This window comes from Hylobates moloch, unplaced genomic scaffold, assembly GCF_009828535.3.
Source record: "Hylobates moloch isolate HMO894 unplaced genomic scaffold, HMol_V3 SCAFFOLD_12, whole genome shotgun sequence".
Classification (NCBI taxonomy): domain Eukaryota; kingdom Metazoa; phylum Chordata; class Mammalia; order Primates; family Hylobatidae; genus Hylobates; species Hylobates moloch.
In genome coordinates this window covers 101,952,579-101,976,428 of record NW_026652287.1, presented here as the reverse complement: position 1 = coordinate 101,976,428, position 23,850 = coordinate 101,952,579, and the positions used below count along the sequence as shown (strand labels likewise).

General features: G+C 49.3%; 1 protein-coding gene across 3 annotated transcripts in view; it reads left to right on the top strand.

The window, feature by feature from the left end:
- The window catches only part of NLRP7 (NLR family pyrin domain containing 7), a 43,265-nt gene extending 22,657 nt beyond the window's left edge, over positions 1-20,608 (top strand). The window contains exons 4-13 of one of the 3 annotated variants that reach the window (XM_032171110.2): positions 1,781-2,096; positions 4,225-4,299; positions 4,755-6,333; positions 6,979-7,176; positions 7,794-7,964; positions 9,573-9,743; positions 10,505-10,675; positions 13,409-13,576; positions 16,584-16,754; positions 20,251-20,608. In XM_032171110.2, the coding sequence (XP_032027001.1) occupies positions 1,781-2,096; positions 4,225-4,299; positions 4,755-6,333; positions 6,979-7,176; positions 7,794-7,964; positions 9,573-9,743; positions 10,505-10,675; positions 13,409-13,576; positions 16,584-16,754; positions 20,251-20,383 (3,153 nt within the window). In that variant the 3' untranslated portion in view covers positions 20,384-20,608. The remainder of the gene's footprint in view (positions 1-1,780; positions 2,097-4,224; positions 4,300-4,754; positions 6,334-6,978; positions 7,177-7,793; positions 7,965-9,572; positions 9,744-10,504; positions 10,676-13,408; positions 13,577-16,583; positions 16,755-20,250) is intronic. The other 2 variants (XM_032171112.2, XM_032171114.2) reach the window with 2 other exon arrangements.
- Positions 20,609-23,850: the final 3,242 nt, after the last annotated feature.

Genomic DNA, 23,850 nt, shown 5'->3' with positions numbered 1-23,850 from the left:
TTTTTTTTTTTTTTTTTAAGGCAGTGTCTCACTTTGTCACCCAGGCTAGAATGCAGTAGTGCGATCTTGCCTCACCGCAGCCTCAACTTTCCGGGCTCAAGAAATCCTCCTGCCTCAGCCCCCCAGGTAGCTAGAGTAGAGATAGGTTTTCGCCTTGCTACTCAGGCTGGTCTCCAACTCCCCAGACTCAAGCGATCCTGCTGCCTCAGCCTCCCAAAGTGTTGGGATTACAGGTGTGAGCCACTGCGCCCAGCCATTAGTTACTTACATTAGTTACTTAGTGCCTCACTCTGTCACCCAGGCTGGAGTGCAGTGGCTGGCTCACTGCAATGTCCAAATCGCAGGCTCAAACGATCCTCCTGTGTCAGCCTCCCAAGTATCTGGGACTACAGGTATGTTCCACCAGGCCTGGCTAAGATTTTTTTTTTTTTTTTTTTTTTGAGAAGGAGTTTCACTCTTGTTGCCCAGGCTGTAGTACAATGGCACCATCTGGGCTCACTGCAACCTCCGCCTCCCGGGTTCAAGTGATTCTCCTGCCTCAGCCTCCCAAGTCCCTGGGATTACAGGTTCCTGCCAATACGTCTGGCTAGCTTCTGTATTTTTAGTAGAGATGGGGTTTCACCATGTGGGCCAGGCTGGTCTCAAACTCCTGACATCAGGTGATCCACCTGCCTCGGCCTCCCAAAGTGCTGGGATTCCAGGCCTGAGCCACCGTACCCGGCCAGTACAGTTACATTTATATTTGTCCTCCTGCTATTTGTTTTCGATGTGTCATTCAGTGGTGGGCTGAAATGTTAAACAAGTGGCTCTTGGGGTTGGTGGCGAGGAAGTCTTGGTTTGTAGTGTTTGCTGATTTCTTTTTTTGTGTGTTTGAGACAGTTTTGTTCTTGTTGCTCAGGCTTGAGTGCAGTGGCGTGATCTCAGATCATGCAACCTCCACCTCCCACGTTCAAGTGTGATTCTCCTGTCTTGGCCTCCTGAGTAGCTGGGATTATAGGCACCTGCCACCACGCCTGGTTAATTTTTGTATTTTTAGTAGAGACAGGGTTTCGCTGTGTTGGTCAGGCTGGTCTCGAGCTCCCGACCTCAGGTGATCCACCCGCCTCAGCCTCCCAAAGTGCTGGGATTACAGGCGTGAGCCACCACGCCCTGCCGTGTTTGCTGATTTCTGTGGTATGATTGTGATTTTGTACTATCAGTGTGAAATCACAGCCCATGGATGTTGGTATAGGTACATGTAGGAATCCCCCATTAGCCAGCACGGGCTGGCCCTAGCAAACCACTGACCCTTCATTCTTTGTGTTCTTTTTTTTTTCTTTGTTCATTCTTTTTTTTTTTTTTTTTTTTTTTTGAGATGGAGTCTGGCTCTGTTGCCCAGGCTGGAGTGCAATGGCACGATCTCTGCTCACTGCAAGCTCCGCCTCCCGTCTTCACACCATTCTCCTGCCTCAGCCACCCGAGTAGCTGGGACTACAGGTGCCTGCTACTACGCCTGGCTAATTTTTTGTATTTTTTTTAGTAGAGGCGGGGGTTTCACTGTGTTAGCCAGGACGGTCTCGATCTCCTGACCTTGTGATCCGCCTGCCTCAGCCTCCCAAAGTGCTGAGATTGCAGGCATGAGCCACTGTGCTGGGTCAGATTTTCCATCTCTTAATTCAGTCTACATAATATTTTACCACTCATGGTGCTGCAGGGACAGTCTTGTTCTTGGCACATAGGCAACTGTGGTTTCATTTAATGATGGTAACTGGTGAACTGTTTTTTCTTTTTTCCCCCGCAGTTCTTCAGCCTTAACCTGAGGTCTCATACTTGGAGCACTATGATGTCAACCCAGCTACAGTGGACTCTGGAGACCCTTCTGGAGCAGCTGAATGAGGATGAATTAAAGAGTTTCAAATCCCTTTTATGGGCTCTCCCCCTGGAAGACGTGCTACAGAAGACCCCATGGTCTGAGGTGGAAGAAGCTGATGGCAAGAAACTGGCAGAAATTCTGGTCAACACCTCCTCAGAAAATTGGATAAGGAATGCAACTGTGAACATCTTGGAAGAGATGAATCTCACGGAATTGTGTAAGATGGCAAAGGCTGAGATGCTGGGTAAGTAGAACCTGGGGTGTCCTGGTCATTTGTAACAAAGAATGAGCCCTGGCTGGGTGTGGTGGCTCACGCCTGTAATCCTAGCAATCTGGGTGGATGGATCACCTGAGGTCAGGAGTTTGAGACCAGCCTGACCAACATGGTAAAACTCCATCTCTACTAAAAATACAAAAATTAGCTGGGCGTGGTGGGGTGGTGGGTGTGTGTAATCCCTGTGATTTGGGAGGCGGAGGCAGGAGAATCCCTTGAACTCGGGAGGCGGAGGTTGCAGTGAGCCGAGATAGTGCCATTGCACTCCAGCCTGGGCGACGGGAGTGAGACTCCATCTCAAAAAAATTAAAAAATGATAGATTCGTACATATACTCATGATCTTAATTTTCCTATTACCTGTTTTGCATTTTCAGCATATTTTAAGAGATGTGGTCTTGCTACATTGCCCAGGCTCTTCACTGGCATAATCACAATACACCACAGCCTCAAACGCCTCACCTTAAGCAATCCTCCTGCCTCAGCCTGTTGAGTAGCTGGAGATACAGGTACATGTCCTGTGCTTGGCTCAGCTTTTTTTTTTTTTCCCTTTGAGACAGGATTTCAGTCTGTTGCCCAGGCTGGAGTGCAGTGGTGCGATCATGGTTCACTGTAGCCTCCAACACCTGGGCTCACGCTAGCCTCCCACCTCAGCCTTCCAAGCTCATTTTTTCGTTCTCTTTTGTAGAGATGGGGTCTTGCTATGTTGACCAGTCTGGTTTTGAACTCCTGGGCTCAAGCAATCCTCTTGCCTCAGTCTCCCAAGAGACTGTGAGCCACCATGTCTGGCAGCATTCTTTTAAAAACTTTGTTTTGGAATAATTTTATTTTCTTATTTTTATTTATTTATTTTTTTTTTTTGAGATGGAGTCTCACTCTATGGCCCAGGCTGGAGTGCAGTGGTGCGATCTCAGCTCACTGCAAGCTCTGCCTCCCGGGTTCATACCATTCTCCTGCCTCAGCCTCTCGAGTAGCTGGGACTAGAGGTGCCCGCCACCACGCCCGGCTAATTTTTTGTATCTTTCGTAGAGACAGGGTTTCACCGTGTTAGCCAGGATGGCCTCGATCTCCTGACCTCGTGATCTGCCCTCCTTGGCCTCCCAAAGTGCTGGGATTACAGGCGTGAGCCACGCCTGGCCTATTTTATGTTTTTTGAGATGGCGTTTCGCTTTGTCACCCAGGCTGGAGTGCAGTGGCGCAATCTCACTGCAACCTCTGCCTCCTCCGGAAATATGATAGAGAAATGATCTTTGGTCTGGAAGAATACATATTGACTCTGTTTTGTGGGAGAAAAATTGCTAGGTCATATAGTAATTCTGTGTTTTTGAAGAACCAAGCTATTCTATTTTTAAATGCGGGAAAGATTCGAGTTTCCATTTGTCAGGAAATAACATGCTAGTTATGAGAGAGAAAAAAAGCAGACAGTCCCTAAACCAGGTACTGAATTGTGTCCAGAGAACTTATACTGAAGCGCTAACCACCTCCCCGCCCGCCATATGACTACGTATTTGGAGACAGGGCTTCAGGGGTAAAGACTAAATGAGGTTACAAGTGTGGGGACAATAGGACCAAAAAAAAAAGGCAGTAGTACTTGGCTCAAATATTAGTAGTCCCAGCCACTCAGGAGTCTTGAGGTGGGAGGATTGCTTGAATCCAGGAGTTCGAATCCAGTCTGGGGAACATATTGAGACCACATCTGTAAATATATATGTATATATTTGACACTTTTTTTTTTTCTTTTGAGATGGAGTCTCGCTCTGTCGCCCAGGCTGGAATGCAGTGGTGAGATCTGGGCTCACTGCAACTTCCGCCTCTGGGTTCAAGTGACTTTCCTATCTCAGCATCCCGAGTAGCTGGATTACAGGTGTGTGCCACCACACCTGGCTAATTTTTTTTTTGTATTTTTAGTAGAGATGGGGTTTTGCCATGTTGGTCAGGCTGGTCTTGATCTCCTGACCTTGTGATCCACCCACCTCAGCCTTCCAAAGTGCTGTGATTACAGGCGTGAGCCACCATGCCTGGCTGACACTTTATGTACAATAATGTCTGATTTACGAAGTGTAAATTACTGTGTCAGGCTTACGTCTAAGTATTTTACAGAGGACGGACAGGTGCAAGAAATAGATAATCCTCAGCTGGGAGATGCAGAAGAAGACTCGGAGTTAGCAAAGCCAGGTGGGTAAATACGGTCCTGTGGTCATGAGTTGGGTGTTTGAGAAGGTGCATCACTTCTTCCTGGTTTTCTTCATTTCTGGTACTTTTTTTTTTTGAGATGGGATCTTGCTCTGTAGCCCAGGCTGGAGTGCAGTGGCTCCGTCTCTGCTCATTGCAACCTCCGCCTCCTGGGTTCAAGCAATTCTGTGCCTCAGCCTCCTGAGTAGCTGGGATTACAGGCGTCCGCCGCTACCCCCAGCTAATGTTTGTATTTTTAATAGAGATGGGATTTCACTATCTTGGCCAGGCTGGTTTTGAACTTCTGACCTTAAGTGATCCACCCACCTCGGCCTCCCAAAGTGCTGGGATTACAAGCATGAACCACCGTGCCTGGCCCTCATTTCTAGTACTTGACAAGGTAATTTTCAGAAGAGCATCATCATCAGCCTCAACTGTCCTATGGGCTGTCACTGCAGGTGAAAAGGAAGGACGGAGAAATTCAATGGAGAAACAATCTTTGGTTTGGGAGAACACCTTTTGGCGAGGAGACATTGACAATTTCCATGACGAAGTCACTCTGAGAAACCAACGGTTCATTCCATTCTTGAATCCCGGAACACCCAGGAAGGTAACACCTTACACAGTGGTGCTGCACGGCCCTGCAGGCGTGGGGAAAACCACGCTGGCCAAAAAGTGTATGCTGGACTGGACAGACTGCAACCTCAGCCCGACGGTCAGATACGCGTTCTACCTCAGCTGCAAGGAGCTCAGCCGCGTGGGTCCCTGCAGTTTTGCAGAGCTGATCTCCAAAGACTGGCCTGAATTGCAGGATGACATTCCAAGCATCCTAGCCCAAGCACAGAGAATCCTGTTCGTGGTCGATGGCCTTGATGAGCTGAAAGTTCCACCTGGGGCGCTGATCCAGGACATCTGCGGGGACTGGGAGAAGCAGAAGCCGGTGCCGGTCCTCCTGGGGAGTTTGCTGAAGAGGAAGATGTTACCCAAGGCCGCCCTGCTGGTCACCACGCGGCCCAGGGTACTGAGGGACCTCCAGCTCCTGGCGCAGCAGCCAATCTACATAAGGGTGGAGGGCTTCCTGGAGGAGGACAGGAGGGCCTATTTCCTGAGACACTTTGGAGACGAGGACCAAGCCATGCGTGCCTTTGAGCTGATGAGGAGCAACGCGGCCCTGTTCCAGCTGGGCTCGGCCCCGGCGGTGTGCTGGATCGTGTGCACGACTCTGAAGCTGCAGATGGAGAAGGGCGAGGACCCGGCCCCCACCTGCCTCACCCGCACGGGGCTGTTCCTGCGCTTCCTCTGCAGCCGGTTCCCGCAGGGCGCACAGCTGCGGGGCGCGCTGCAGAAGCTGAGCCTCCTGGCAGCGCAGGGGCTGTGGGCGCAGATGTCTGTGCTCCACCGAGAGGACCTGGAAAGGCTCGGGGTGCAGGAGTCCGACCTCCGCCCGTTCCTGGACGGACACATCCTCCGCCAGGACAGAGACTCCAAAGGCTGCTACTCCTTCATCCACCTCAGCTTCCAGCAGTTTTTCGCGGCGCTGTTCTACGCCCTGGAGAAGGAGGAGGAGAAGAACAGGGACGACCACGCCTGGGACATTGGGGACGTGCAGAAGCTGTTTTCCGGAGAAGAAAGACTCAAGAACCCCGACCTGATTCAAGTAGGACACTTCTTATTCGGCCTCGCTAATGAGGAGAGAGCCAAGGAGCTGGAGGCCACTTTTGGCTGCCAGATGTCACCAGACATCAAACAGGATTTGCTGCGATGCAAAGCACATCTTCATGCAAATAAGCCCATATCCATGACCGACCTGAAGGAGGTCTTGTGCTGCCTGTATGAGTCTCAGGAGGAGGAGCTGGCGAAGGTCGTAGTGGCCCCGTTCAAGGAAATTTCTGTTCACTTGACAAATATTTCTGAAATGATGCAGTGTTCCTTCAGCCTGAAGCATTGTCAAGACTTGCAGAAACTCTCACTGCAGGTAGCAAAGGGGGTGTTCCTGGAGAATTACGTGGGTTTTGAACCGGATATTGAATTTGAGAGGTAAGAACTGTTTTGCCATCCCACGCTCCACTAGGAAGAGGCCAGCGTCTCCTGTGCCCTGTCGCTAACGGTCAGAATTTCCCTCTGGCTGGACTTCCTTCCAGCTTCATGTTCAACGCGGAGACACGACTTGGCAATTAGGAATTGGGGCTTTTTTTTTTTTTTTTTTTTTTTGGGGGGGGCTGCCCGCCCCCCCGGAGTGCAGTGGCGCGATCTTGGCTCACTGCAAGCTCCGCCTCCCGGGTTCAAGCGATTCTCCTGCCTCAGCCTCCCGAGTAGCTGGGACTACAGGCGTGCACCACGTTGCCCGGTTATTTTATTTTCTGTGGAGATGGGGGGTCTCAGTTTCTTGCCCAGGCTGGTCTTAAACTCCTGGGCTCAAGTGATCTTCCCACTTTGGCCTAGCAAAGTGTTGGGATTACAGGCATGAGCCACCTCACTCAGCCTTATCTATTATTTTATTTTTTTGTAAAACTTAAGATCTATACTCGTAGCAAAGTATGTGATGCAATATTGTTTACTACAGACACTGTTTTAGGTTGGTGCAAAAGTAATTGTGGTTTTTGCCATTGAAGTGTGGTTTGCAGACACCCATCTCACCATGCATTTACTAGTCATAAGAGATGAACGTGTGTTCTCCTGCAGGTGCACTTACCTGACCATTCCGAACTGGGCACGGCAGGATCTTCGCTCTCTTCGCCTCTGGACGGATTTCTGCTCTCTCTTCAGCTCAAATAGCAACCTGAAGTTTCTGGAAGTGAAACAAAGCTTCCTGAGCGACTCTTCTGTGCGGATTCTTTGTGACCACGTAACCCGTAGCACCTGTCATCTGCAGAAAGTGGAGTAAGCAGAAGCTCATCTTTCAAGGAAGACCCTGGACCATGACTAAGCTTCCTGTACTTTTGTTTTTTAAATTTGGAAATGTGCTGTTTCATCTCCATGTATTTGGGGATTTTCCAGCTGTCTTTTTTTTTTTTGGCGGGGGGCGGGGGTGAGACGGAGATTTACTCTTGTTGCCCAGGCTGGAGTGCAATGGCGCGATCTCAGCTCACCGCATCCTCTGCCTCCCAGGTTCAAGTGATTCTCCTACCTCAGCCTCCCGAATACCTGGGACTGCAAGCCTGCACCTCCATGTGCAGCTAGTTTTTGTATTTTTAGTAGAGACAGGGCTTCGCCATGTTGGCCAGGCTGGTCTCGAACTCCTGACTTCAGGCGATCCGCCTGCCTCGGCCCCAGCTAATTTTTGTATTTTTTGTAGAGATGGGGTTTCACCATGTTGCCCAGGTTGGTCTCAGACTCCTGACCTCAGGTTATCCTCCTGCCGCAGCCTCCCAAAGTGCTGGGGTTACAGCCATGAGCCGCTGCACCCAGCCAAGTACTTCTAATAATTTCTAAATGTGAAAGAGCTTTTTGTTTATACATGCCTCTATACAATGTGAATCTCTTCTGCTTTTCCCTAGGATTAAAAACGTCACCCCTGACACTGCGTACCGGGACTTCTGTCTTGCTTTCATTGGGAAGAAGACCCTCACGCACCTGACCCTGGAAGGGCACATCGAGTGGGAACGCACGATGATGCTGATGCTGTGTGATCTGCTCAGAAATCATAAATGCAAACTGCAGTACCTGAGGTGGGTCTCACGGTCACGGCTCTCCCCAGTACCCGGAGTCCACTGCACCGTGTTGCAGGGGGATCTAGGAAAAAGGATAAACACTCCAGATACCGTCCCAGACAGGGAGTGTATTCCTCAAACAGGCCTGTGTCTGGAGTCAGCCTCTCCTCTTTCCCCTGCCAGCTTGACTTCTGTGTTGCATAACCAGCTATCAATGCAAAGAAACACCCCGAATTCTGTGCTGGGTTCCAGCTTTAGGGACGTGCTATTCCTGACTGCACCTTGCCTAACTGTTGGGATTGAGAGCAGTGGCCCCCAGCCTTTTCTGCACCGGGGCCCGGTTTTGTGCAAGACAGTTTTTCCACAGACAGGGGTTTGGGGGTAGTTTTGGGATGAAACTGTTCAATCTCAGATCAGGCACAGGAGCTAATCGTTGGTGCTTGATCCTATGCAGTGCTATGATCCCAGCACTTTGGGAGCCTGAGGTGAATGGATCATCAATCTCAGATCATCAGGAGTTTGGTACTCAGAAGGAGCATGCAACCTTCTCTGCACTCATGAGAATCTTTTTTTTTTTTCTTTTCTTTGAGACAGTTTTCCTCTTGTTGCCCAGGCTGGAGTGCAGTGGTGCGATCTCGTTCACTGCAACCTCTGCCTCCTGGGTTCAAGCAGTTCTCCTGCCTCAGCTTCCCGAGTAGCTCGGGTTACAGGCACGCACCACCACGCCTGCCAAATGTTCGTATTTTTAATAGAGACGGGGTTTCACCATGTTGGCCAGGCTGGTCTTGAACTCCTGACCTCAAGTGATCCACCTGCCTCGGCCTCCCAAAGTGCTGGGATTACAGGTGTGAGCCACTGCATCTGGCCAAGATAAAATTTTTATTTTGAGTATTAAGCATCAATTTGCCCCTTCTAGTTCCAGCTACACTGGAGGCTGAGGTGGGAGGGTCATCTGAGCCCAGGAGACAGGTTGTGGTGACCTGTGATCAAGCCACTGCACTCCAGCCTGGGCAACAGAGTGAGATCGTGTCTCAAAAAAAAAAATTTTTTCCCCCTACAAAATCATCCACACAGGCCGTTTAGGTGAAACATTGCACAGAATTGTATTACAGTCTCTTGGAGATGTGGCTGGATGTTACTGTAATGGCCATGGGGATACTTGAAGAAGCAGAGGCAACATTAGATCTTTCCAATAATTCAGGCCAGGGTTGGAGACATGAGTAGAATGAGATAAACCAAAGACGTAATGTCTTGGGAAGTGAAGCAGAAGAAGCTGATCTGGGCCAGGCACGGTGGCTCACGCCTGTAATCCCAGCACTTTGGGAGGCCGAGGTGGGTGGATCATCTGAGGTCAGGAGTTCAAGACCAGTGTGGCCAACATGGTGAAATCCTGTCTCCGCTAAAATTACAAAAATTGGCGTATGCCTGTCATCCCAGCTACTTGGGAGGCTGAGGCAGAAGAATGGCTTGAACCCGGGAGGCGGAGGCTGCAGTGAGGTGAGATCACACCTTTGCGCTCCAGACTGGGCAACAGAGTGAAACTGTCTCAAAAAAAAAAAAAAAAAAAAAGCTGATAGGGTGTACTCTGTCCTCCCAGAAGAATGACTTTTCCCACTCTTTTCACAGGTTGGGAGGTCATTGTGCCACCCCAGAGCAGTGGGCTGAATTCTTCTATGTCCTCAAAGCCAACGAGTCCCTGAAGCACCTGCATCTCTCAGCCAGTGTGCTCCTGGACGAGGGTGCCCAGCTGCTGTACAAGACCATGACACACCCAGAACACTTCCTGCAGATGTTGTCGTAAGTTTCCTCTTCCCACGGGCAGTTCTGGTTTAGTTCTGGGGCCATCGAAGAGAAAGGGTAACACCTGACTTACTGCGCCACCATCATGGCGCCTCTCGCTGAAATAAACACCTGCTTCAGGCCGGGCGCGGTGGCTCCTGCCTGTAATCTCAGCAGAGAGGTGGGCAGATCATCTGAGTTCAGGAGTTCGAGACCAACCTGGCCAACATGGTGAAACCCTGTCTCTATTAAAAATACCAAAAACAGGCCGGGCGCGGTGGCTCACGCCTGTAATTCCAGCACGTTGGGAGGCCAAGGCGGGCAGATCACGAGGTCAAGAGATCGAGACCATCCTGGCTAACATGGTGAAACCCCGTCTCTACTAAGAAATACGAAAAATTATCCAGGCGTGGTGGGCGCCCCTAGTCCCAGCTACTCAGGAGGCTGAGGCAGGAGAATGGCGTGAACCCGGGAGGCGGAGCTTGCAGTGAGTCGAGATCGCACCACTGCACTCCAGCCTGGGTGACAGAGCGAGACTCTGTCTCAAAAAAAAAAACAAACAAAAGAACACCTGTGTCCTGTGATGGCTCCAGGTGGACCGCTGCATCTTGGCCTTCTCGCCTTCCTGCTCTTGTGGCCGTGATGACTCGCACAGGACAGAGGGCATGGGATGAACAGGAAGGGCTGAAGCTGAGGACCCTAGCATGTGGACATCGCCCGGCAGGTTGGAGTTGTGGAAATGTTCTCATGCTTTTACCATTTGTTTCATATTTTTGCAGGTTGGAAAACTGTCGTCTTACGGAAGCCAGTTGTAAGGACCTTGCTGCTGTCTTGATTGTCAGCCAGAAGCTGACACACCTGTGCTTGGCCAAGAACCCCATTGGGGATATAGGGGTGAAGTTTCTGTGTGAGGGCTTGAGTTACCCTGACTGTAAACTGCAGACCTTGGTGTAAGTCCCTGTTGGGTGTGTGTGTGTGTGTGTGTGTGTATGTGTGTGCACGTGAATTCAAGCAGGAGAGAGATGAAAGTACTTGTTAATTCATTTCAAATGTAACTTTTAAAAACCTGGTAAGAATTAAAGAACAGGTAGAGGCCAGGCGCGGTGGCTCATGCCTGTAATCCCAGCACTTTGGGAGGCCGAGGCAGGTGGATCATGAGGTCAGGAGATGGAGACCATCCTGGTTAACATGGTGAAACCCTGTCTGTACTAAAAATACCAAAAATTAGCCAGGTGTGGTGGCGGATGCCTGTAGTCCCAGCTACTTGGGAGGCTGAGACAGGAGAATGGCATGAACCTGGAAGGCGGAGGTTGCAGTGAGCCGAGATTGCACCACTGCACTCCAGCCTGGGCAACAGAGCAAGACTTCTTCTCAAAAAAACAAACAAAAAAAAAACCAGGCAGATACAGGTAGAAACATGTTAATATTTGCATGTCGGCAGAGCTTCTTCCTGCTATGAAGGAAGATTTGAGATAAGCAGTTGGTTCTTGGATCTGATGCTTTGTGTGTGTTCTTTCAAATTCCTATGACATAGTACTGCCTGCTAATGGAGGTAGATTGAGTTATATGGTAGGGCCAGTGACACCTTTTTAAAAATTTTATTTCCATAGGTTATTGGAGAACAGGTGGTGAATGGTGGGCAAATCACCTAAGGTTCGAGACCAGTCTGGCCAACATGGTGAAAACCCGTCGCTACTAAAAAATAGAAAAATTAACCAGGCTTGGTGGTGCGTGCCTATAGTACCAGCTACTCAGAAGGCTGAGGTAGGAGAATCGCTGGAATCCGGGAGGCAGAGGCTGCAGTGAGCTGAGATGGCGCCACTGCACTCCAGCCTGGGTGACAGAGTGAGACTCTGTCTCAAGAAAAAAAAAAAAACTCAACAAAAATCCTTATTTATAAAAAACACAGGTGGCAGGTTGGAATTGACCCATGGACTGTGGTTGGCTGAATCTTGTTATAAGGAAAGAAGCCCAGCATGAGTTGCTTGTTCACATTAAAATTATGGTTAGAGCAATATTCAAGAGGTTGCATAGGGTTGAAGACCTATTCCTGTTCAGAAATTCTAGCTAGTGTTCATTTCTGAGATTCTTTTTTCTTTTTTTGGATGAAGTCTCACTCTGTCGCCCAGACTGGAGTGCAGTGGTGTAATCTCGGCTCACCGCAACCTCTGCCTCCCAGGTTCAAGCGAGTCTCCTGCCTCAGCCTCCCAAGTAGCTGGGATTACAGGTGCCCTCCACCATGCCTGGCTAATTTTTGTACTTTTAGTAGAGATGGGGTTTCACCATGTTGGCCAGGCTGGTCTTGAACTCCTGGCCTTAGGTGATCTGTCTGCCTCGGCCTCCCAAAGTGCTGGGGTTCCAGGCATGAGCCACTGTGCCTGGCTTAGAATAACTATTGTTAAACAGCCACCTGCCTGATCGTTATATGATGTGTACCTGCACCAAAACATCACGCTATACCCCTATATACGTAGAATGTGTCAATTAAAGACAAAACCTAAACGTGAAATAAAATGACAAGGGAAGTGAAATTTCCATAATCTAACCGTGCAGAAAATAACTGACCCAGGTCTCAGATCCTGCCCTGGGTTGGTCTAAACCCAGAGCCTAAGATGTTGGCAGAGCTGGAAATGGATGGAATCAGAAGGCCGTTTGGATGATTTGTTTTTTTTTTTCTAACTGAGTCTCTCTGTCACCAGGCTGGAGTGCAGTGGTGCAATCTTGGCTCACTGCAGCCTCCGCTTCCTGGGTTCAAGTAATTAATTCTCCTACCTCAGCCTCCTGAGTAGCTAGGATTACAGGCATGGGCCACCACACCCGGCTAATTTTGTATTTTTAGTAGAGACGGGGTTTCTCCATGTTGCTTAGGCTGGTCTCGAACTCCTGACCTCAGGTGATCCATCTGCCTCAGCCTCCCAAAGTGCTGAGATTACAGGTGTGAGCCATCGTGCCCAGCTAATTTTTGTATTTAGTAAAGATGGGGTTTCACCACTTTGGCCAGGCTGGTCTTAAACTCCTGATCTCGTGATTCACCCACCTTGGTCTCTGTAAGTGCTGAGATTACAGGCTTGAGCCAGTGCGCCCGGCCCGATTTTTGTATTTTTTAGTAGAGATGGGGTTTCACCATGTTGGCCAGGCTGGTCTCGAACTCCTGACCTCAAGTGATCTGCCCGTCTTGGCCTCCCACTGCTGTGATTATAGGCGTGAGCCACTGTGCCTGGCCCATTTGCATGCTTTTATGTACAGGTCCACCTGGAAGTATATAGCTCCAGTTCATGGGTCAATTGCTACCTGCCACCTATGTTTTTTATAAATACTTTTTTTTGTTGTTGTTGTTTTCTTGAGACGGAGTCTCACTCTGTCGCCCTGGCTGGAGTGCAGTGGCGCGATCTCAGCTTACTGCAGCCTCTGCCTCCCGGATTCAAGCGATTGTCCTGCCTCAGCCTTCTGAGTAGCTGGTACTACAGGTGCGCACCACCAAGCCTGGTTATATAGGTGGCGGTCACCTATAATCCCAGCTACTTGGGAGGCTGAGGCAGAAGAATCGCTTGAACCTGGGAGGCAGAGGTTGCAGTGAGCCAAGATTGCAGCATTGCATTCCGGTATATAGTGTTGGAAATAACTGCTTCACAGGGCGTTAGCCAGAGGGATAACAGGCTTCTCTTCCTTTGATTATCCCACAGGTTACAGCAATGCAGCATAACCAAGCTTGGCTGTAGATATCTCTCAGAGGCACTCCAAGAATCCTGCGGCCTCACAAACCTGGACTTGAGTCTCAACCAGATAGCTCGTGGATTGTGGATTCTCTGTCAGGCGTTAGAGAATCCAAACTGTAACCTAAAACACCTACGGTAGACGATTTTCTTTTCTTCCTTTCTTTCTTTGAGACAGGGTCTTGCTCTGTCCCCCAGGCTGGAGTGCAGTGGGGTGATCACGGCTCACTGTGGCTTCAGTCTTCCAGGCTTGTTCGGCCCTCCCACCTCAGCCTCCTGAGCAGCTGGGTCTACAGGCATGTGTTACCATGGCCAGCTAACTGTTTTCTGTAGAGATGGGGTCTTGTCATCTTTCCCGGGCTGGTTTTGAACTCTGGTGCTCAAAGAATCCTCCCACCTCGGCCTCCCAACGTGCTAGGATTACAGGCATGAGCCATCATGCCTGGCCTCATTTTTAAAGTGTTTGGAAATCTGGAAATCCTTAATTTCTATGTTTTCTTGTTTTTTTTTGAGCCTCACTCTAGTTGCCCAGGCTGGAGTGCAGTGGTGTGATCTTGCCTCACTGCAACCTCCATCTCCCAGTTGCAAATGGTTCTCCTGCCTCAGCCTCCTGAGTAGCTGGGATTACAGGCACCTGCCACCATGCCCGGCTAATTTTTTGTGTTTTAGGTAGAGACAGGGTTTCACCATGTTGGTCAGGCTGGTCTTGAACTCCTGACCTCAGGCGATCCGCCTGCCTCGGCCTCCCAAAGTGCTGAGATTACAGGCGTGAGCCACCACACCTGGCCAATTTCTATGTTTTCAATATCTTTTTTTTTTGAGACGGAGTCTCACTCTGTCACCCAGGCTGGAGTGCAGTAGCTCCGCGTCCCGGGTTCACGCCATTCTCCTACCTCAGCCTCTCCGAGTAGCTGGGACTACAGGTGCCCGCCACCACGCCCGGCTAATTTTTTTGTATTTTTAGTAGAGACGGGGTTTCACTGCGGTCTCGATCTCTTGACCTCGTGATCCGCCCCCCTCTGCCTCCCACAAGTGCTGGGATTACAGGCGTGGGCCACCACGCCTGGCCAATTCGCCCGGCTGAATGCAGTTTTAAGAGCAAACCCCTCCAGAAACTGAATATAGGTGGGTGGGCACTTCCAAAGTCAGGTAGAGGGCCTGGAGAAGTGAAATATAGATGAGAATGGCCCCCAGGGACCTGGGCTTCAGCAACATGCTGCTTCTGCTGGGATCCAGGAATCAGGAAGCAGTGAGCCTGCCCCAGCTCATAAACCCAGGGAACCACAGGTGGGATACCACCCCCAGGAAATGCAAAGTCTCCACAAATGGAATGGCGAGCTCTTCATCACTTCTCTCCCCCAACTTTGTTGATTGCATCTCTTGGATGCAACCTATTTTCCAACTAGAATCTGCAATCCTAATGTGAAGAGAATCTGCATAATGTCATTACTACTTAGCTTTGCTGTAGAAACAAGAAAAAAAACACTAGAACACAGGGGACTTTTTTTGTTTTTTCAGACAGAGTCTCGCTCTGTCACCCAGGCTGGAGTGCAGTGATGCGATCTTGCTTGGCTCACTGCAACCTCAGCCTCCAAGGTTCAAGCGATTCTCCTGATTCAGCCGAGCAGTTGGCATTACAGGGATGCACCACCATACCCAGCTAATTTTTGTATTTTTAGTAGAGACCGGGTTTCACCATGTTGGCCAGGCTGGTCTCAAACTCCTGACCTCAAGTGATCCACCTGCCTCAACCTCCCAAAGTGCTGGGATTGTAATGCTGTAGGCATGAGCCACCGTTCCTGGCCTCCTGAAGTTTCTTAACCCATCACCCTGACGAACATTTCAAGCCTCAAGCCAGACCGTGACACCTTTATTTCCAAACACTCAAAAGCTCAGTGCAAATAAAGGGGTGGATTACCTGGTGTCTTGTGCCTGTAATCATCCCAGCTATGCCTATAATCCTAGATTCTTGGGAGGCTAGGGCAGAAGAATTGCTTGAATCTGGGAGGCGGAGGTTGCAGTGAGCCGAGATGGCGCCATTGCACTCCAGCCTTGGCAACAAGAGCGAAACTCTGTCTTAAAAAAAACAAAAAACAAAAACGAAGGCTTTTACAGTGGCCTACAGGTCCTTATGGGATCCTCTTATAAGTTATGAGCCAAAATCATTCTACTTTCTCACTAGCTCAGTATTTTATCTACAAGATTCCTTCCCCCTATTTGCGTGCTGGTTCATGATCTACCATCCTTCAGTTTGTTTCCTCGTATCACTTTCCAAAAGAGGACTTAAATGACCAGCATAAGTCTAGCCAATGCCTCTGGTTGACTTACGTCTACCCTGTTTATTTTAATACCATCATCCATTGTCTTCAATAGAACATACCGAGGTGTCTGCTGTCACTAAAAACTCTAAGGACAAGGATTTGCTCTGCTCACTCCCCTCTGCATTTCCTCACTACTGAAGCCCCAGTAAATATGCTGCTTGTTTTTTTTGTTTTTGGTTTGTTTGTTTGTTTGTTTTTTGTTGTTGAGACCAAGTCTCACTCTTTCACCCACGCTGGAATGCAGTGATGATACGTTGGCTCACTACAACCTCTGCCTCCTGGGTTCAAGCGATTCTCCTGCCTCTTGAGTAGTTGGAATTACAGGTGGCACCACCATACCTGGCTAATTTTTGTATTTTCATTTTATTTTATATATTTGTCAGATGGAGTCTCATTCTATTGCCCAGGCTGGAGTGCAGTGGCGTGATCTTGGCTCACCATAACCTCCGCCTCCCAGGCTCAAGCGATTCTTGAGCCTCAGCCTCCCAAGTAGCTGGCATTAAAGGCACACACCACCATGCATGGCTAATTTTCTGTAGAGATGGGGTTTCGCCATGTTGGCCTGGCTGGTCTCCAACTCCTGACCTCGGATGATCCACCCTCCTCGGCCTCCCAAGGTGCTGGGGCTACAGGTGCCTGCCTCCACGCCCTGCCTAATCTTTGTATGTTTAGTAGAGATGGGGTTTGACCATGTTGGCAAGGCTGGTCTCGAACCCCTGGCCTCAAGTGATCCACCCGCCTTGGCCTCCCAAAGTGTTGGGATGACAGGCGTGAGCCACTACCTGCTCAGTGAATGTGTGGGTTTCCATGTTCTTCCTCAACAGCCTGTGGAGCTGCTCCCTCATGCCTTTCTATTGTCAGCATCTTGGATCTGCTCTCATCAGCAACCAGAAGCTTGAAACTCTGGACCTGGGCCAGAATCATTTGTGGAAGAGTGGCATAATTAAGCTCTTTGGGGTTCTAAGACAAAGAACTGGATCCTTGAAGACACTCAGGTATGGGTGGTTTTGTTTGTTTGTTTTTGTTTTTTTTTTGAAATGGAGTCTTGCTCTGTCACTCAGGCTGGAGTGCAATGGCGAGATCTTGGCTCACTGCAACCTCCGCCTCCCAGGTTCAAGTGATTTTCCTGCCTCAGCCTCCTGAGTAGCTGGGCCTAGAGGCATGCCAACATGTCCAGCTAATTTTTGTATTTTTTTCTTTTTCTTTTTTTTTTTTTTTTGAGATGGGGAGTTTTGTTCTTGCAGCCCAGTCTGGAGTGCAGTGGTGCGATCTTGGCTCAATGCAACCTCCACCTCCTGAGTTCAAGTGATTCTCCCACCTTGGCTTCCCAAGTAGCTGGGATTACAGATGCCTGCCACCACGCCCAGCTAATTTTTGTATTTTTAGTAGAGAGGGGTTTCACCATGTTGGCCAGGCTAGTCTTGAACTCCTGACCTCAGGTGATCGATCCACCTGCCTTGGCCTCCCAAAGTGGTGGAATTACAGATGTGAGCCATTGCGCCCGGCCTTTTTGTTTTTTGCTTTATGGGATGGAGTCTCACTCTGTCGCCCAGGCTGGAGTGCAGTGGCGTGATCTTGACTCACTGCAGCCTCTGTCTCACAGGTTGAAGCAATTTTCCTGCCTCAACCTCCCGAGTAGCTGGGATTACAGGTGCACACCACCACAGCTGGCTAATTTTTTTTTGTTGTTTTTTTAAGACAGTCTCTCTCTGTCGCCCAGGCTGGAGGTCAGTGGCGCTATCTCGGCTCACTGCAACCTCTGCCTCCTGGGTTCAAGTCATTCTCCTGCTGCAGCCTCCTGAGTAGCTGGGATTACAGTCGCTTGCCACCACGCCTGGCTAATTTTTGTATTTTTAGTAGAGATGGGGTTTCGCCATGTTGGCCAGGCTGGTCTCGAGCTCTTGACCTCAGGTGATCTTCTCGCCTTGGCCTCCCAAAGTGCTGGGATTACAGGCATGAGCCACTGCACCTGGCCAATTTTTTGTAGTTTTTAGCTGAGATGGGGTTTCACCACGTTGGTCAGGTTGGTCTCAAACTCCCAACCTCAGGTGATCCACCTGCCTCAGCCTCTCAAAGTGCTGGATTACAGGTGTGAGCCACTGTGCCCGGCCCTGGGATGGCTGTTTCACACGGTGAATTTCCCATGCAGAGAAGAGTTTTTTTGGGAGTGGGTGCACTCTTTGTAGGGATCACCTTAAGGCATCTTTCTATAGCACACTCCTAGCTTAGGAGATAATTTAAAAATTAGATACTTCTCTAAAATGCTCTGTGAATTGAATATTGTCTAACATTCCTGCAAAACACTTAGTACTAGGCATACTGAGAGTTTAAATCATCCTGGAGTACAGACTGGAAGCTTTTGTGTATGTGTGTGCATGAGCATAGACACACACTCACACATATGCACACACACACACATATGCACACACACACACCCCTAATCATTATATCCAAAAATAGGTAGTTCCCAGAGCTGCCCTGGGTCTTAGCTTTTCAGAAGGTCATCCTACAGATGTTCCCTTAATTGTGAACCGTGTATATCTTTTCAATGACTTATTTTAACGTGATCTACCTTTAGTTTCTTCTTGTCTTTCTCTTTTCTTTTCTTTCTCTTTTCTTTTTCTTTTTTCTTTTCTTTTCTTTTTTCCTTTCTTTTCTTTTCGAGACAACGTTTTGCTCTGTTGCACTGTGTGGCTGTGTTGCCAAGGTTCTCAAACTCCTGGCTTCAAACGATCCTCCTGTCTTGGCCTCACGAAGTACTGGGATTGCAGGCGTGAGCCACTGTGCACAGCCCACTTGTCTTATTCAAGAGTTATTTTAGTTGTAGAGATGATACCCATGTCAACTGCTCAATGATGCCCAGCGTTCCACTATTGGAACGCTAAGCATGTGGGAGTTATTTATATCCTGCTCAAGGTCATTGCCAAGGTACGATTTTTCACACATGTCTGCAGTTCAAATAATTGTAACCTCTGGCATCAATGGGTTAAGGTTTTAGGGGTATATCATTAAACTTGAGCTAAATAGTGTCATGCTTCTCTTGCTAGTGGGACCGAGGTCTATAATGCCACCAAGGACTATTGGCGACAAATCTCTAGCCCCCTGTGGTCTCTGATGTCATATGTTTTGGGCATATTTCTTTTCTCATTCCTCAGTTCCTCCTTTGGGAGGCCAAGGTGGGAGGATTGTTTGAGGCCAGGAGTTTGAGACCAGCCTGTGCAACATAGCAAGCCAGCGTCTCTACAGTCACCACCCCTCATGTTCACGTACACAGGCTTGCATGCTGCAGCCACGTTAGAGCCAAGTTTGCTATCATTAACCCTGGGCTTCACTCTGGCATTCTCTTAGTTCTACTGAAGGTTTGATTCGCCCCTATTTTTTATTTATTTATTTGGAGACAGAGTCTTGCTCCGTCACCCAGGCTGCAGTGCAGTGGGGCGATATTGGCTCACTGAAACGTCTGCCTCCCAGGTTCAAAGTGATTCTCCTGTCTCAGCCTTCTGAGTAGCTGGTATTACAGTTGTCTGCCACCATGCCCAGCTAATTTTCGTATTTTTAGTAGAGACGGGGTTTCACTATGTTGGCCAGGCTGGTCTTGAACTCCTGACCTCAGGTGATCCACCCGCCTCGGCCTCCCAAAGTGCTGGAATTATATATAGGCGTGAGCCACACCGTGCACCAGCCTGATTATCTATTTTTTAAATTTATTTTTTAAAGGCATGTTTTACTCTGTTACCCAGGCTGGAGTGCAGTAGGGCAATCTCCAGCTCGTTGCAACCTCCGCCTCCTGGGCTCAAGTGATCCTCCTGCCTCAGCCTCCCGAGTAGCTGGGACTACAGGCATGCACCACCATTCCTGGCTAACTTTTTGTATTTTTGGTAGAGACAGGGTTTCACCGTGTTGCCCAGGCTGGTCTTGAACTGCTGAGCTCAAGCAATCTGCCTGCCTTGGTCTCCCAAAGTGCCGGGACTACAGGTGTGAGACACCAGGCCTGGCCATAATCTTTTTTTTTTAGACTTATAAGGATCCCCATTGTGTGGGTCTAAATTTCTTTTTAGAAAATGTTTCTGGCCAAGTGCCGTGGCTCACGTCTGTAATCCCATGGCTTTGGGAGGCCGAGGTGGACGGATCACTTGAGGCCAGAAGTTCGAGACCAGCCTGGCTAACGTGTTGAAACCCCATCTGTACTGTTAATACAAAACTTAGCCGAGCGTGGTGGTGCACGCCTGTAATCACAGTTACTCAGGAGCCTGAGGCATGAGAATTGCTTGAACTCGGGAGCTGGAGGTTGCAGAGAGCCAAGATGGCACCACTGTACCCCAGCCTGGGCAACAGAGCAAGACCCTGTCCCCCCAGAAAATCCCAAAAACGTTTCCTGCTTTTGAGTGTTTGAAACAGATATTCAGGCATCCTGGTTAGTTGAGAATGAATTTCTTGGGACAATGAAACTATAGGCGCTCTGGGAACATTTGTGTTCTCTGATCCCTCCAGGTTGAAGACCTATGAAACTAATCTGGAAATCAAGAAGCTGTTGGAGGAAGTGAAAGAAAAGAATCCGAAGCTGACTATTGATTGCAATGCTTCTGGGGCAACGGCACCTCCGTGCTGTGACTTTTTTTGCTGAGCAGCCTGGGATCGCTCTATGAATTACACAGGAAGCGGGAATCGCGTCTCTAAGATGTCTTATGAATGCAGGTCAGAGGGTCACATGTTAACACTGGAGTCTGTGTCAAGATGTAGGATTTGACACTGGTTTTCTCACTGTTTTTGGGAGATTCTGCACCAGTCACGCACCCCCTTCACATCACGCTATGTACTTTTTCACAGGGATAATAAAGTTAGAGCACTCATTGCAGCTGTGTTTATTGACATGCTCAAGAGAAACCTGCAATAAATATGGTACTCTGTGCTTAGTCTAGGAGGAAGTATTGCTAAGAAGTTCAGGGATGATTCCGTTGATTCTTGTATTTGCTTCCCTAACTCGGGCACCACTTGGTCTAGTTTACTAGCTGCCTGGTGCATCTATGTGATCAGTGTGTCTTTGTGACTTATTTGCTCATATCCTAACCCACGCATTGACAAACGGGCCAGATAGTTAATATGCTTGGCACTGTGGGCCCCGTGGTCTCCCATCAGCTCTCAGCTGTACCTTTGCACATGGAAGCAGCGCAGGGCCTGGCTGGGGCCTGCGGAGGCTTCCCAGAAACAGCTCGCGGGCCATGGGCAGCCAGCCCTGTTCTAATCTATCCTGTTACACGCAAAGCACACGCTTACAGTCACTGTTGCCTTTAATTCAGAAGATGGCCCTGCCTCATGCCGGCTCTGCCTGGCTCCCACCAGCCGGCTGCTACTCTCTCTGTGTGTGTCTCTCTGTCTCTGTCTGTTTCTCTGTGTCTCTATCGCTGTGTCTGTTTCTGTGTGTGTTTCTCTGTCTCTTTCTCTGTGTTTCTCTGTGTGTCCCTCTGTCTCTGGGTGTTTTCTCCGTATCTCTGTCTTTGTATGTGACTTTTTTTCTCTGTCTCTCTGTTCTTTCTTTTTTTTTTGAGATGGAGTTTCACTCTTGTCGCCCATGTCGCACATGCTGGAGCACAATAGCATGATCTTGGCTCACTGCAACCTCCGCCTACCAGCTTCAAGAGATTCTCCTGCCTCAGCCTTCCGAGTAGCCGGAATTACGTCGTATGCCACCATGCCTGGCTAATTTTTTGTATTCTTACTAGAGACAGGGTTTCACAACGTTGGCCAGGCTGGTCTCGAACTCCTGACCTCAGGTGATCCACCCGCCTCAGCCTCCCAAAGTGGTGGGATTACAGGCCTGAGCCACCGCGCCCAGCCTGTCTCTGTTTCTGTGTGAGTCTGTGGCTATCTCTGGGAGTCTCCGTGTATGTCTCTGTCTCTCCCCTCCCCGGTTCTCTCTGCTTCCCATTGCCGTGGCAAACACAGCTTTTCCACACCCTATATTTGGTCATTCATAGAAAACGCATAGAAGTCACTCCGCAATTTTCCTTAAGAATGAAAAGTCACCATGATGTTAACACTGGCTTCCAGGTGCTGCCAAAAGGGACTGACCCCTCCTCACTTCGCTCTCCAAACTTGCAGTAGGTGATGAAACTATTTTAAGAATAAGAGTGGCCGGGCGCAGTGGCTCACGCCTGTAATCCCGGCACTTTGGGAGGCTGAGGCGGGCGGATCACCTGAGGTCGGGAGGTCGAGACCAGCTTCAACATGGGGAAACCCCATCTATCTCTACTAAAAATACAAAATTAGCCAAAATTAGCCGGGCGTGGTGGTGCATGCCTGTAGTTCCAGCTACTCGGGAGGCTGAGGCAGGAGAATCACTTGAACCCGGGAGGCGGAGGTTGCGGTGAGCCGAGATTGCACCACTGCACTCCAGCCTGGGCAATAAGAGCAAAACTGTGTCTCAAAAAAGAAAAAATAAGAGCATTGATATGGGGAAAGTTGTCATGGTCCCAGGCACAAAAACATGGGCATATGGCTAATGCTTTAGGTTGAAAGCTTGTATGACAAAGTTTTCCTTTTTTTTTTGAGATGGAGTCTCGCCTCTGTCGCCCAGGCTGGAGTGCAGTGGTGTGATCTCGGCTCACTGCAACCTCCACCTCCTGGGTTCAAGTGAGTCTTCTGTCCCAGCCTCTCGAGTAGCTGGGACTAGAGGTGTGTGTCACCATGCCTGGCTGGTTTTTGTATTTTTAGTAGAGATGAGGTTTCACCATGTTAGCCAGGCTGGTCTTGAACTCCTGACCTCAGGTGATCTGCCCGCCTTGGCCTCCCAAAGTGCTGGGATGACAGGCATGAGCCACTGCGCCTGGCCTGACAAAGTTCTTCTTACTAACCCAAACCTGAAGGTTGAGTGGCTTCGGCACTGAATGATCCCATGAAGGCCCTCATTTATCTTGCTGTTGAGCGTTGCTGTCTTTTGTGAGCCCTTGTCAAGATAAGTCTTCTCCAATGCTCGAGGTCGCCGTGCTGTTTAGGGCTACAGTCAGCTGGTGGTAATGCAGGCTGTGGGTAACAGTGTTTAGTGGGATACAGCTCACATCAATGGGAAGGGTGGTGGAGACAGTGTGAATAAAGGAAGTGGTCAGGTGATGAGAGGTGGGGCTGAGTCAACATGTAGGGTTCTACATGGGCATGAAGTTCCTGTGTAGAATTTGCTAAAAATAAAGACACAAAGATAGTAGGTAGAAGCTGGGAGTGAAAACGTCTGGGTCGGACTCTGCTGCATATTTAATTGAAGTTTTTTTCCCCTAAATATTTTATCTACTTAAAAATTTTGATTTTGTTTAAGAAGGCAGTTTTTTTTTTTTGGTGGGGTGGTGGGGTGGACAGAGTATCACTCGGTTGCCTAGGCTGGAGTGCAGTGGCATGATTTCACCATGTTGGCCAGGCTAGTCTCAAACTCCTGACCTCAGGTGACCCACCCGCCTTGGTTGAGCCACTACGCCCAGCCAAGATGGTGGTGGTGCTCTGTTGCTCACAGCCGGGTTGGAGTGCGATGGTGCGATCTTAGCTCCCTGCAGCCTTAAACTCAAGGAGGCCTCCCAGCTGAGCCCCCTGAGCTGGGATTACAGGTGCATGCCAAACATGCTTGGCTCATTCCAAAATATTTTATAGAGATGGAGTCTCGCTGTATTGACCCGGCTGGTCTTGAACTGCTGGTCTCCAGTTATGCCCTTGCCTTAGCCTCCCAAAGTGCTGGGATTACACGCGTGAGCTGCCACACTGGGCTCTTACCCACTTACGATAATAAACACAGAACTCCTAAAGTGCTGTGATTACTGCGCCTGGCCAGCCTTAATTACCTCTGAAAAGCGCTGTGGCCAAATATAGTGACATCTGGGGCTAGGGCTTGTACGTGAAGTTTGGTGGGACCAATTCAGTCCGTAGCAAGGACTGTCCTTGTATCACATGATGTATAGCAGCACCCCTGGACTTGGATGAGCCTGAGCCTGCCCCCACTGCAACTCGTGACAACCAAAAAAACCTCTCGGGATGTGGCCAGATGCCCCCATGGGGACAAAATCACCCCCAGTTAAGAATGGCTGGCTCAGTCATTCACAATTGCAAAGATGT